Source organism: Aptenodytes patagonicus, chromosome Z, assembly GCF_965638725.1.
Source record: "Aptenodytes patagonicus chromosome Z, bAptPat1.pri.cur, whole genome shotgun sequence".
Classification (NCBI taxonomy): Eukaryota; Metazoa; Chordata; class Aves; order Sphenisciformes; family Spheniscidae; genus Aptenodytes; species Aptenodytes patagonicus.
The window spans coordinates 63,995,124-64,010,567 of record NC_134982.1 but is presented as its reverse complement, the minus strand read 5'-3'; the positions used below and the strand labels follow the sequence as shown (position 1 = coordinate 64,010,567).

The 15,444-nt window shown below is 35.9% G+C and overlaps 1 protein-coding gene across 1 annotated transcript in view; it reads left to right on the top strand.

The window, feature by feature from the left end:
• Nucleotides 1-15,444, top strand: part of FBXL17 (F-box and leucine rich repeat protein 17) — a 302,561-nt gene that overhangs the window by 6,969 nt on the left and 280,148 nt on the right. The window contains exons 2-4 of the mRNA XM_076363233.1: nt 5,581-5,703; nt 8,183-8,440; nt 9,145-9,276. Coding sequence (XP_076219348.1) covers nt 5,581-5,703; nt 8,183-8,440; nt 9,145-9,276 — 513 coding nt within the window. The remainder of the gene's footprint in view (nt 1-5,580; nt 5,704-8,182; nt 8,441-9,144; nt 9,277-15,444) is intronic.

The window sequence follows — 15,444 nt, the reverse complement described above, 5'->3', positions numbered from 1 at the left end:
AGTAGGGGACCTGTAAACTGTTCTACTAATGGCAGCTTGCTACAAAAATCCTGGCTGTGATGTGAAATCACACCATCACTTTTCCTGGCTGACACATTTTTGTTAATCACAAGAGCATTTTTAACTTGATTCCCTTTATGGGTGTACTGAGGCTCCTTTCAGAGGCGTGTGCCTTGAGTGTTTATATCTTTTTCATATACTCAGGTGCTCAGGAATCATTCATGTTTCCCTTATTCAGTTGAGATTATGTGTGGATAAAGTGATGAAACCCCTTAAAAATTAAGCAAATGTCCTTCGTTTGTCTTATGTTGATAGATGATTCTTTAATTTTCTGAAATAGAACTAAACAACCTTTCATAAACATAAAACCACTGGAAGCTTAACTTCTGTATGCCTGCAATTAACAAATACTGTGTTTAACAGTTCAGAGTAAAATGTCATGTACTAAGCATGTTCCTTTTATTAAATGGTACTTTAGAATTATTTTTGATAATGAAACTTCAATTAGTTGCTAAAAAAATTTTCACCCAGTTGATGAAACAAATGAGCAGTTTTCCAAGAATGATTGTATCAAGTTCATTAGTCACCATGAAATGTTTGAGTTTACATTTTAATGGTTTTTATATGTATTGTTGTTGTTAATGCCATGAACTTTTTGGTTTCAAAACAAATCTAGCTGATGCAATGTAATGAAAAGAATTTCATAGATATCTATTCCTCTTGGATACAAAAGATTTTTATTGAGAAGAGAAGGCTTCATTCACAGAAATCTTTACTCTTCTAGTTAGATTGAAAGATCTTTCAAATGAAAACAATGGACAGAAATAGGGAATGCATGGATTCACCTTATATAATCTCTCTTCTGCTCTGGGACCTATGGTCTATATTTTGTTCATGTTCATAAAGCTGTAATTTGCTCTTAAAGTTAGTAGTATCTTAAAAGAATGGTATTAGCAATCAACTGAATTTTCTTGTCTCTGTTCCTGAGGCAAAAGCTTCTTAAGTCTGTGCAATCAATAATTCTAACTCCTTGATTGTGGTTTTTAAAAATCTTTTACTTTTGAATTAGGATTGTCTTTTGATAAGTTAAAATTCTTTCTTGAATCATGCTTATGTTTACTTCATATTTTATTTGTGTGGTGTGAATTCTTGATTTTGGAAAAGTTGGTGCTGAGGATATTGTGTCAGCAAACACATGCACGATTTTCTAGTATTGTACTTTTTTCATAGTAACATTCATGGGTGTGACTGACTTTTCATGGTTTTCTTTGATTAGAAGTGCAGTTAGGTATCTCCTTCCCTTGATTGAACTTTGAGGCACTTGGTTTAAGGCCAAAGTTATTGAATATTTACAGATAAACTAATTAAGTTTAATACATGGATTTACAATATTTAAATCTTATATTTAATCTTTTTAAGAAAAGATATTCATAGGGTGTTGTCCATCGTACCGTGTCGTCGTCGTCCCCCCCGCCCCGTTCCTGCTGAAATGCTAACATTTAGCACAAAAGTTCGAAGTAGTCCTTTTTGGATACACAGCTTGAAATATCTAGCATACGTTCAATGGAGAAACAATGGGGAAGTGTTAAGGGGTAAGGTCTGAAGCCCATCACATAGGGACTTGATTACACAGAAGAACTTTTGTTTCTAGCTTCTCTGGTTGGACCCTTCAATAACATTAATCAGCAGCTTCTTCCTCCCTTTCCCATCCATTGTCTTAGAAAATATTTATTCCAGAAAATTGAAGAAAACACCAAAACTTGATTAGGCACTGTTTTTGACAGTCTGAAGTATGCTGTGCAAGGACTTAATTTGGCTGGATTAAAACTGATCAAACCATCACCTGATCCAGAATTGTGGATTGCCACAGGTGTGTGCAAACACACTGAAAATAGTACTGTGGAATTAGTTGTGTTTTGTTGCTTAAAGGTAAAACAACTTGTTTGCATGGATTTTCTCCTGTAAGGGATTTGTATGGTTGTATCTATCAAGGACTTAAAATTGGACTGTTTGAATTGAGTTCAGCAGATTGAATGTGGTCTGACTGAAAGCTGGCTATATCTGTTAGTTGACTTTCGCCGTTCTGGGCATTGCATTTTTGGATTTTCTTTTCACTGTGGTCTTTAATGAGTCTGTGTGAACACTTATTTCAAAGCAAGAGCGTGATACTAAAGAAATTACTATCTGGAAGGTATGATAAGACCATCAGTGTTGAATATTATGGGTGTTGATCCTTAAATAAGATGTAGCCTGGAGGCCCAGAAAGTTTTTTGCATCCGTTGAAGGGGAAGAAAAACTCACTAATCTTGACTATCACTTGAAAGGTTGGAGCAGGAGGCACTGACATCTGTTTTAGGAACTTGAGCTGAAATAGGGTGAGATGAGAGAGAGCAAGGAATACAAGTAGGGTTTTTTGTTTGCTTGTTTTGTAGGACTCTGCTTCCTCTGCCTCTTGCCATCAGGAAACAAAAAGTGTGAAATGCATCTAGAAAATACTGTTAAACTTGTATTTTTTTTCTTTTGAGAGTGCTGAAGGATATTTCAGTCTCTCTGGTGCTTGGAAGGAGGATTAGACAGGGAGTTGAGGGGGGAAAAAGTGAGCATTGGACATGTAGGTGTGCATGCTTGAGTACAATTTTCAGGAATTAAATGTGCTACCTAGTGGACCCACTGCCCCCAGAAAGTTATCTATCATAAGCAGGAGTTAAGTGAACAGGCTTGGGGGTAGGAATGGTTTTAGCTTTCAGCTGTATTTATACAGCCTTGGGAATAAGAAAACAATTTAAAACTCAGGACAATTAAGCTGCCACAGTATCAGTATGTATCTAGAGAATGAAACTGAATTAAAGACTGGTGAAGGTCATCAAAGTGGGTTGCAGCATTTTATGCATTAATGCAGTACTTTAACCAGCAGCTAAGATAATCCCTTAACGTTAGGATAATGTGCCACCAAACTGGAATATGTCTAGGCTTTTCTACTAAATTCCATTTAGTGTAATTCAATACATCATCTTTTAACAACTGCAAGCTCTGAAGAGAAACTGATGTTTTACATGGCATTATTCAGAATCCTTTTGTAGTTGGAACTTCTGTAGCTACTGCAGACAACAAAACTGGCAAGGCCTTGTCTTTGAACACGTACTGCTTGTGTAACTTCTGTGGCTACTCCTGTCCATGTTGGACCTTGTGCATGACTTGTGCTTGACTGTCAGCAGCTGCTTTTCCCCCTGGTGGCTTCACTCTGATGACTGTTTTTCTCTAGAAGTCAGTTTGGAACACCTGTATACTCCTTACTTGTCTCTGCAGCTAGAGTTAAGTACAGCATGGACTACAAATGCTTTCAGACATTTCTTCAGGTTAATATTGTCTGTGCAGAAACATCTTTTGTGTCAAGTACTGACTCAAACTTGCTTCTTTTTTGTTTTGGCATTGCTACTGCTGTGTCTCATGCAGTAGCAAAGTAGTAGCAGTAGGTCTTCTGTGATTTGCGAGGGCTTTCAGCTTTTGGTAGGATGGTAGTTGGAACAAGAATTATTTAAGAGCTGTCATATTCACAGTGGCAGCTGGATTAGCAACAGTCTTTCCTGTTCTATGTTTGCTATGTTCTTGCATAGCAAGACTCTTGTTTCTTGAAGTGAAGGTGGTATTTCTGCAAACAAGCATATTTACTTCCCACTGTAGTAAAGATTAGTTAAAGTATTTTATAATGCTGACCTCCGCATCCCTTCTTAGTATTAACTGGAGTCAGTCTGTCCGTGTAAACATAATGTGGATCATGTTGCCTTGTTCTCTTCTGAGGTTTTTATAACTGTTAAAAGATTTGGTCTTCTGTTTCATATTGATAGTAGGAACTCAAGTTTCCTACTGCTTTTAGTAACTTAGAATTGCTGAGAATCATCAGACTGTCATCTTTTTCTAATGCTTAGAATTACATTTTTGCAGTAGGAACATCAGATGTCAAATTACCGCTTACTGTTTAGTGCTTTTTCCCTGCTTGACTGGGGGTGTTGGTATTTTTTCAGTGCTGATCACATCCACCTCTGTGCTCTGTGCCTGGATTCACCAGTACAGACAAAGAACTGCAGGGAGGAAGCAGGCATTGATTGTTTCATCTGCACTTCTGTCTGCCCATGTTCAACTGATTCCTTAATAAGAAACATCCATTGACTCTGGTAATGGTCAAGCAAAGGCCTGCATGAAAACAGGGTTCACGCACAATCCTCAGTGCTGCAAGGAGTCTTACATAAGAGATTGTGAGTTTTTCACAGCTAGAAGAAGATGGGACTAATAAATCTTGCAAGTGTTTACAGAAGGTGGTGAATTTGGCACCCCCCCACCCCCCCCTTATTATACTTTGCAGATCTTTTAGGAATAGTCGACCAACTCCCCTTCTCCACGGGGTCCTATAGGGATATACATATTTAAAACTGCTAAGCTAAACCATCTCCTAGAACAAGGGGGCAGTAATCGTTGTTATTGTTGAGAGTTGATTGTCTAGTCTGTTCTAAAGACCACCAGTGATGGAAATTCTGTAAGTTACCAGGTATTCTATTCCAATGCTCTTAGTTTGAGACTAATTGTCCTACCCACCACAAAGAAGATGAAAGTGGTGTTCTCTCTAGTTTGTTTACCTGCTTTGCCCTCCCTTTTCCTTTGTTAAACAGTCCTAGTCTTTTCTTTGAATGTTTTCATGTTTTCTAGACCTCAGTGCTTTCCTATGGACACTCCAATATTTTCAGATTTTCTTGAGCACATTGCCTAAGATTGGCTATAGTGCTTCTGTTTAGTGCTTGATGTCCTCGTCAGTTGAGTGGGAGGACTGTTTCATGTTTTGCAGTCTGTATTCCTGTGTAGGTATCTTAATGCCATGATTGCCTTTTTTCATTACAGGATGACTTGTAGATTAAAGTTCATTTGTGGTTACAGGGTACCTTCATATGTAACTCTTGACAGACCTTCTTTTTATATTTATTGATAACAGTACTTCTGAGGAAGGGCTGAATATAATAAATGTAACAGCAGTTTATGAGCCTGCCATAAAAGTTACAGTTTATTCTTTTTTGCAGGCTGCTATAGTGCTCAAAACTTTGGGGTATAAAATGCTAATTCTGTGCTTAGTTTCCTTGTATGACACTGATTGGCTTTGCTGATCTTCTCCACTATCCCCTGCCCCTTTCCCACAAGACTGATGTTTTAGTACCTTTATGACTCTTCTTTTCAATTCTGTTAAGAAAGAAATGGGAATGAAAACACCTTTTAAATGGCTTGCAAATAACACTGAGCTAATATTTGTATTTGTAATTCTTTAGGTGTGCCATCTCAGAAGCACATTTGAAATTTGGTCTAAGAAATGAGTGCTTAAGTAGGATACATTCTGTTGTTGGTTGTCAGCTGTTGTGGGATGCAGGTTTTTTTGTTATTGTCTTTGACTAATCGAGTTGGGGGCAAGTTCTAGAACTGTGTGTTGCAATGCATGCTAATACTTTTCTGTCTTTTACAAGACAGGGTAGTAATAAAATATTTCTGTCTCTAAAATATGATTATTTCTGACAAATAATATTTTCTTCCTTTTCTTTGCAGATATTTTCCAATTTGTCCCTGAATGAGCGTTGCCTTTCAGCGTCACTAGTCTGTAAATATTGGCGTGACCTCTGTTTAGATTTTCAGTTTTGGAAGCAGCTGGATCTCAGTAGTCGTCAACAGGTATGAAGGTATCATTGTGGAAAAATTGTGTTTTGATGAGTCAGAATTTGTTCTCAGAACTTGTACTCTTGATTAAAGGTAAACAAAAGAAACCCATAAAATGGTGATGTCTCTGCTTTCAGGGATTATTCTACTAGCGGCTGAAAATGTCTGGACCCTTAGATTAACACCTTTGAAAGTAGCTCCTTTTGACTGAGATCAGTTGTTGAACAGTGTGAGGACAAGTGCTGTTTGAAAAGGATTGTGGGTTACCTGTCTTAAGTCTGCATCAGGTAGTGGTAGTTCCATTCATAAGAACTATCAGATCTCATATTAATTGAAAGATCATAGAATCATACAATAGTTTGGGCTGGAAGGGACCTCTAAAGGTCATCTAGTCCAAGATGTACGTGAGCTTTTCTGAGGATGCTCTAGTTTGAAGAATGGTCACCTAACTGGTGCTTGCTCTGTTTGTTTTAACAAATTTTCTTTAATTCTTCTTCAGCTGATATGGCTGCTACTGAGCAGAGGACAGATTGTGTCTTTTTAGGCCTTTAGCTGATCCTAGAATTAAATATGTCTGGGATTAATGGATTTCATTTAGCGAGATCCTTACAGAGCCTAGCCTTGGCTTGTTCAGGATAACTTTCCTCCTTGGAAAACTTTTTTAACGATGCCTGTGTTGTTTGGCCACCCTCTTTAGGTTTCTTGTTACTTAGTTACTTGCAGAGGTTTATAAAATAATTTCTTGAGAGTTTCATGAAAATACAGGGTGCAGAGAAACAACCATAGGAGGGTCCCATTTGCAGAAGCAGCAACATGGAACTCATCTGTATTGGACATAAAGAATGTACATGGGATATTATTTTCAGATCACCAATTCATAAGAAAGCATGCAAGTTCTCTTGCTTCTAGAGTTACTAGTTAACATATTTCTGAACCACTATGGAAAAGTTATATAGCAGATTGTCTGATTTTTCTGAAGTGACTCCAAAACACACTCAGACCAGATGTCCATCTTTTTGCTCTGTAGGTACTATGTGTCAAATCAGTCTTTCTTCTTCATTATCTTGAGGTGTAGCCTTATTTCTACTACAAAGTTCTTTAATGGTTTTGCCTATTAGGTATGTTGCAATCTCACTAAAGTTTATCAATTGTGGCATTGCCCTAAGAAACCTATCTTGCCAATTTTTTATTGAGTTCCTATACCAATATTAAGCACAAATGTTATCCTTCTCCATGTGTAGGGAGGGTTTGGTGGTTTTGGTTTTTTTGGTTATTGTTGGGGTTTTTTGGGGGCGGCATTATTTGTTTGTTTGTGCGTTGTTTGTGTTTTTTGGTGGTTTGGTTTGGGTTTTTTTGTTTTGGTTTTTTTTTTTTTTTTTCCAATTTGTCGTGTTTCCTAGCTAAGAGCTGCCTGATGAAATAGCAAGAAAAAAGATTATTCTTGCTACTAATGGAAAACAGATTGAATGCCGCAAAGAAAGTGTTTGTTTCTCAACTGTGTAAGAGAAAAACAAAAGGGATTTGTGTTGCTCTCTTGCCCTCTCTAGGCTTAAAGCTAAATCTCATCTATGCTAAGTGGTGGATAAGTATTCCTGAATGGTTTTGCTAGGAAGACTTTCGTCATATGTCATCTCAGGTTTCTTGAAACTAAACTTTGAAAGTGAGAGAGTTCTATGCATTGTGTCTTACCTGCTTTGGTTTTGTTTGTTTTGTTTTAATTTATAAGCTTGAGCATGAAGAATATTTTATGTTTCTTACCTGTTTTGTAGGACTGACTTCTCTTAAAATTATTAGCATGTTAGCTAACGACAGTGTGTACAGGCACAAAGTGGATAGAATCTTTTCTTCAAAGGAGCTCTGGGAAAATAGTGCATGTATCTGATTTAATGATCTTTCATAGACTAACACTTAAAATATGCAAATATTCTGTTTTAAAACTGAGCAAATAACAGGAGGAAACTTCTGCGTTTTAATTAGCTTTTTTTCTGTTACGGTGTTCTTTCCTTCTCATCCCTTTTGTTCACTGCTACCTTAGGTGACTGTTTTCCATTGTTAAGAAGCCCATTGTTACCTGCATCACTGTAGTATTTGTCTGCTGGCACCTGGTTTTGGATGATTACAAAAGCCTAAGTAAAAACCTGTTGCATTTCAGAGACATATAAACCCTTTACTTCTGTAAATGCTAGCTTAGGTACCTAAGTAGAGTGCTGCTATAGAAGGGCAAGCAAATCCTTTTCTGCTAAAGTATGGAGAATTCTTTGTCTAAAATATGAAGAGGACCATTAACTGTTATTCTCTCCAAGCGTTGGAGCAGGATTCTTTAAAGATAACTGTAAAACTGATTATACCGGTATGCTCTTATTTTGGAAAACAAATCTTTTCATTCTCCCAATAGCTTATGGAAATGCATCTTACAAATAGTAGTTTTTGTGCTAATGAAATTAAAGGTGTTTATGAAAAAAGTTAAATTTGAATATTTGTATTTTCTTTGCAGGTCACTGATGAGCTGTTGGAAAAGATAGCGTCAAGAAGCCAGAATATTACTGAAATCAATATTTCTGATTGTCGCAATGTATCTGATACAGGAGTATGCATATTAGCAATTAAATGTCCTGGACTCCTAAGGTATACTGCCTACAGGTGTAAACAGCTTTCTGACACCTCTATTATCGCAGTTGCCTCTCAGTGTCCTCTTCTTCAGAAAGTGCATGTAGGCAATCAAGACAGACTCACTGATGAAGGCCTAAAACAGGTAACCATCCATTCCACAAATTTCTTTTGTAAATTTAGTACCTTTCAACTTCTTCCCAAGTGCAGAAAGGGACATGGCAGAAGGTACCCTCTTCTAGGATTTAATTAAAATCAGATGACCTCTTCTACTTTAAAAATTGGTTTATGGACATATTTTCTTGTTGCAGTAAATGCTGTTCTCTGGAGACTGTATTTCACTTCTGGCTTATTGAGTTTTCCTGAGCTTAGTTGCTATTTGGAACCAGTGTTTAAGTCAACTCTTTTTTGCATCGTGAAAGCTGAAGGTGACTGAGGTCTTTATTTGTTAGACATGCAGGAAGATTTTATCAACTCTCTCTGTCTTGTGTTAAAGCAGCATTTAGGGTAAGCTGTGAAGCAGTTATGTTAAATCAAATATGCTGTCAATGCTCTAGCATACAGGTATTGTTAGCTACTTACATATATGCCCAATAAATAACTTAGTTCTTACGTGCTGCTCTTAGGTCCATTTTGTTGACTGTAGTTAGCAACTTCATTTTGTCATGTCTGTAACTATAATCTTTCTTGTTTGTGTATAGTACTTACAAAACCTGTAAAGAAAGATATTTTTTTAAGGGGGGTGGAGAAGGAGAAAGAAATCTTAACTCTCAACTCTCCAGTTCAGTCAAATCCTGTTGGTCTTTTTCCTTTATTCTTAAATACTTGCTTTGATTTCATTAATTGCAGCTGGGTTCAAAATGCAGAGAATTGAAAGACATTCATTTTGGGCAGTGTTACAAGATCTCAGATGAAGGAATGATCATAATAGCTAAAGGCTGCCTGAAGTTGCAAAGAATATACATGCAAGAAAACAAATTAGTAAGTACATGTCATGATTTTTTTTTCCACAGGGTTTTCATTGTCAAAGCTTTCTCTTGCTTTGTGTCTGTTTAAAACTTTCTTCTGAATAGCTGCTTTTTGGCAGTGAATTGCTTAAAAATGTTCTCTAGCTGTGAAAATTTAGGTTCTACAGAGATAGCTCAGAAGATGACTCAACGTACAAGTTAAACTAACGCTATTCCAGATGCATATTCACTTTTGGTTTTGACATGACATTCCAGGAGTAATTGTTTGGGAGATGCCTGGTTTGTGTAGGAAAATACTAAGTCCATACGGAATGTTTCTTTTGTTTATACCAGTATGTTTTTTCTACAGTAAAAAGTGCAAACTTAACAAAACTAAAAAAATTTTGGAGGTTGGCTTCTTGACTACAAATAACACAGTCTGATAATCTTTTCTTGAAATATATCACTTTCTCATCAGGATGCGGTAGAGTAGTGTGCCTGTGCTAGTAAAAGGAAGTTGTTGAGAAGTAATAGAACTATCTTGTGTCCTAATTATAAGCAGGCTCTGAAATTTTGGTTTCTAATGTTGAAAACCAGTATCTACTAAATGGTATAGTAGAGCACTGGCTTTAATTTTTTTTATTTTTTCTTGCAAGTAAGTAGAAAAATTTGCGTGCAGTTGAATTCTTAACTATCAGCTAATGTCAGGGTTATAACTTTTCATTTGAAAACTGCTGAACTGGAACAATTAAATTGCATTTGTAAGAAAACAGCATACCTTGTACTCAGGGTCTTTTGATATTTGGTTTCAAATAGACAAACAGATACTAATGCCTAAGGTGGTTCATTTGAGGATGGTTTCTATTTAAAAAAAAAAAAAAAAGCCATTTATTGGTTTTGATCAGAATTGTAGGAAGTTGAGAAATAGGAGGTAATGGCCAAAACTGAGATCTCAAAATAGTTCAAATGCAGAAAAAAGGGTGTGTCCCCTTCTCCCCCTATCAAAACAAAATCTTGAGTACTGTCAAAATTAGACCTTGTAATATTTATCTTCATACATAGAAAATCTTTTAATTAAAAAAAAGATAAATGAAAGTTCTGAGACGCCTGGAAGGAAAGAATATTCCTGCAGAAATTAACTGGAGAAAGGTAGGGAAATTCAAAGTATTATTTATCCTTGAATGAAAGAGGAAAAACATGTGCGTATTCAAGGTTTGCATAATTGTACATGAAAGATTACTTAATTGTACATGAAGGTTATTGTATGTATAAATACCTACATAAGTGCATGATCATTGGAAAATATGTGGGTAAGGTGTTAATTTGGCCTTCCTTATAGATACATCTTACACTTCTTGCCATTGACGTTTTTATTCTCTTTATAGTCTGAAATGTAACCTGAGAAGTTGACATTACAATTGTTAGCACTTAAAAGTTCAGTGGTTTTATTATCTGAAATGTCATCTAAGTTCTCAGTTGAAATGGGACATAGGAAGTATCTTCTTGTTTTTAAGACAATCAGGAAAGATATTCTTCACTTGCACTTTATTTAGTTGCCTTTATTACTGGAAATGTGATACTAATTTTTCATTGGAAATAAGACAAAAATCTGTACTCTCGAATAGGAAACTTCTTTTAATTGTTTCGTCACTTCTGAAAATTTGTGAAGTGACTTATCAAAACTAACCCATTGCACAATTTTTCATGAATGTAATTTTTTTTTAATGTCTAATTTTATTTAAAGCTGCTGCACAATCTTAATTTTTCAGGAAAAAATAAACTTGTGGCAAAGTTGGTTTAGCTTTGTAAAGTCCAAATTCAGCTCCTTAAATCTTGATCTAAAAATGTAAACATGAAATAAGCTATAAAGCTGCTATGAACTGCAGGGTGCTGAATCTTTAGAATAAAATAACATAATTCCACTAGATTCCACTAGATGACAAAGCTACAGAAACTGACGTGCTTTCCCCTTGCTAGGGGCAAGAGACTTTTAAATTTTGCTGGAAGTGTAATTTTATGTGATGAACCAAGACAACCTGTAAAAAGTTCTCATGCAGTTGTAAAATACAAATTTTCTCCTTCTAAAATAAAAAAACACAAAAAAGAGGAATTGTTTAATGCCGTGGAGTTAGCTTAGAAGGGAGTAATGGTTGGTGGCAAATGATAATCTTCTGTTTGATGTGTCAAATTCTGTGGGTTAGTTTTGTTTTTAAGACTGCCTTCTGAAATAAAGCCACTGTTAATATTTGCTGTGGCACATCTTACTTCCTACTCTTTTGGCGAAGAAGGTGGTTTTGGGAAGTATGTGTGTGTTTATTTTCAAAATAAGTAAGTATTCATTCTCTGAAATCAAAATATTCTGTGGCAAGGAAAGTGTACTTGACATACAAGGGCTTGGTTTGTGTATTTGAAGTTCATAGATTGTCAGTCTGCTGTAGGAAGACTCCTTTCCCCCCATTCCCCCTTTTTAAACAGCTTCTGTAGCTTCCATGTAAATACTGTAAATCAAGTCTGTGTTTTGTTTTTTGTTTTCTTGTTTCTTCCTTTTTCAGAGGTGCTCAAAATCATGTGACTCTTACAGGCAATTTCTATTAATTTCTAAATGCACAGTCTATTATAGATGGTACATGATGGCTGGGTTTTCATGTAGGCATGTCTCGGACTAATGGATTTTATAATTCAAAAATACATCTATACAGAGGCAACCAGCAGCTAAATAATGCCTTTGTGAGTGTTACTTTATAGTGAAATGTGGATCAGGCAACACAGTTCAGTTGCTTCATCTGTTGCTAAGTAACTCCATTATCAGACTGCTGAGCAGAAACAGAGAAAGAAGAATTTATGTTCTGATTGTTTAATATACTAGGCATTTCACAGAAAAGTAGACCCTTTCCTTTCTTTGAAATGCTGATTATGTCATGGTAATAACTGAAAGCTGAAAATAATAAACAGGTGCAAAGGATGTGTGAGGAAAAAGTTAACATCGCAAGGCTAACTTAACACAAGGTTGTTGTTGTTTGCATAACTGCTTATGATTTGTATCTCTTAATGTATTTTGTATCTCAAAATATGTTTAATTTTCCTCTGTCCTTTGAATGGAAGAGTAATTATATGCAAAGCCTCTTTTCTGAAGCATACTGGCCAAATTGGGAGCCTAGTGAAAAAAAAATACAAAAATTGCAGGACTTACGAAGTGTGCCAGTATACTAAGTTGTCTGTCCTTATCTGTCCCCAGGCAGTCTGATACAATCAAACAATCTCACAGAAATTCAGTGTAAATGGAAGAACAGATTAGAACTCTGTCCAGACAAAACCAGGACATTTTCTAGTTTCTTGGTTCAGTTTAGTTGGACTTCTTACTTTATGGTCATGGCTGGAATTGAATGCTATGAGTATAACTTTCATGTTTACCTTATATGAATGATTAACGTGAATGAAGCTGGTGGAAGATGAATTGGTTAATTTCACTGTTAACTTTCTACCAACCCCTTTTTTGTCCTTCCAACCCAGATGGACAGTATGTAGCTTCAGCTGAAAAATCAGAGAACTGCTCCACTCTAACGTGCAGTACTCTTACTGAGCGAGAGTGGGACTGTACTTAACCTGAATTGTCAAGGAAAATTAACACTTTTCGTTGCAGCCTTCCCTAGAAGAATGGAGCCCTAAAAGGTTTTAAATGTTTTGTGACTTCTTTGTAGAGAGATGCAGAATAAGTTTGTGACTACAGTGGACCCAAAGGGAAGGATTGCCCCCAGAAGCAATTTTGTACAAGCAGTGTGTAAACTCTCCATTTCCTTACTATGAATAGAGTAGACCTAGATTTGGGAGCTCCATTTTAGAGCTGGGAAGAACCTTCTCCGCTTAACTATGTTGATTTTACACACTAATTTCTTCTTCATTGCATTTCTTCTTCATTGCCAGTGACTTAATGGCTAAAATTGTAATACAATGGTTGCTGAAACTTAGTAGGCGGGAGTTATAGATTTGTACCTCCCTCTTCCACCCAGTGTGTGTTTTTTCATGGTTAATTAGATGTGGATGAGGAGGAGGAACTTATAAAGAGGAAGGGAGATGGAGTTTTAGATGCTGTAACAGGATGACAGCATTCTTGCCTCTATGCTTTCTTCCCTTCCTCTCTTTTCTCTTTTTCAAGCTTGCTTAGGGGTAGATGGGAAATAATACTGCAACTAAGCTACTACAGTTGGAATGCTGGCAGCATTTCTCCCTTTCCAATAGTTACTTCATAATCGTGTGAAGTAGATGGCTTAAAGACAAATCATTTGTCTGATGGTTCCCAGATACGTTCATTAAGATGGTTATGATCTAACTTGACCATGTCTCTAGTTCCTTGTTTATCTTTTAACTCTGTCCAGGAACAGTGTCTACTGTGAGTGGAGGACGCTTCAAGATAACAAAATTTTGGCCCAGTTGGCAGTTTGATAATCTTTTTTTTCATGCTCGATGTGTGAGAACACTTCTGTAGTAAATATTTTACAGATAATTATTTAATAGTGTTTTTAAAGATGGTTATTCTGTTAGTGTTCTGCGCACCTTTGCAGTGTGTAGCAGATAATAGAGTAGAAATTAATGTTAACTGTGATGCTACATTTGATAGAAACTATAATACTTAAGATAGGTGAATAATACACTTTTTTAGTTTCAGTAAAAAAGAATTAAGATAGACTAAAACAAACATTTCAGTTTTATGTCATATAATTAAATATTTAACATACCCTTTTAAAGCATTGACTCGAATCAACCTGGTACAAAAATCTGTAGGACAAAATAAACTTAATTTTCATGTTTTCTGAATAATCACAGCATAATGTAATCTGATTTATTTATCCTTATGTGGTTTACGCCCCCCCCCCCCCCTTGACTTTGGAAAGCAGTTCTCTTTCTTCTTCGTACATGTCAGCTGCAAAACACTTAATTCAGCAGTGTGCCCAAAGGCCTTTATGCATGACACAGTGCAAATGTGGAGAGGAGAGAGTACTTTGCTTTGAATTTAGTCCAGGCAAATTATTTGAGGAGAAAAGGCAGTATTATGAGGCATATAAACTGCACATCATCTGATGATGTGAACTGCTGAAGTTTAGAATTTAAAGAAATAGCTTACTTTTTCATTGGTAACAAGTAAATGAAAGAGACTTTTGGGGAAAAATATTTGCAAGAGTGTGATTTCCCTGCCCTTTTCCCCACCCCCCCCAACATGTTCCATATACTATTTCCATTTTTACATATAATTATTTAAAACTGTTCTTCTACTTGGAGGAATTTCAGAAAAATGCTGCTTCTTGAATACTTTCTCAAAATACTTTCTAACTAGCTTATTTCATTGTTTTGAGGTTTTGAAAAGAACTGTAGTTGTTCTAGACTTTCCCCCTTCAATTATTATTTCTTTTTTTTTTTTTAATTAAAAACTCATGTTCTGCAGGAGAGCATTGCTGGTTTTCTTTGTAGACACAGAATGCACATACAGGACTGTTTACTTGCTGAACACATGCATATGTATTAAGGATGTGCCAATACTGAGATTGATTTCTCTACTGTATATCATAGCTTTGGACAATGATGATTCATCTTCTGTCAAGTATTAAATTAGAGCATTCTAAAGCAAAAACTCCTTACAGATGACATTGTTGGTAGTGTTCACTAGTAATGATAAAGTCCCTCTTGTATTTTAGTTTGTCAAACACGTTACATATGCATCAAAAACTACTAATGTACCATAAAATAGTGTTCAGTGCTTTAAAAATGCATTGAATAACTACACTGAAACTAAGCTGAGATATGGGAAAACATGCTTTCATAAGAACTGTTTGAGACATCTGTTCAGTATTAAAAGCTGCGTTGGAAAGTTAGTCTTTCAATAAGCTTCCCTTCTGGAACATTCACTTTGTTCATTTTTACAAGAAAATAAAATGGTTCGATCATTTCTTCAGAAATCTAACTGATACAACATTATTTCTCAGAGTTTGATAATTTTTTTTTATTGTTTTTTGTTTAGAACTGTTGCATTTTGACTTGGGCAGTTTCTGTAACGGTTCTTAAGGTAAAATATTCACGCGGAGTTTGATGTTAATAGACAAAAAAGTGAAGATTGTGTGCTCGTGCATAAATATGTGTTTGCTGTGAAGACATTTGAACCACTATGCAGGTGTCAGACTTTTATTTTCTATATAAATGTTTCTGTAAATAA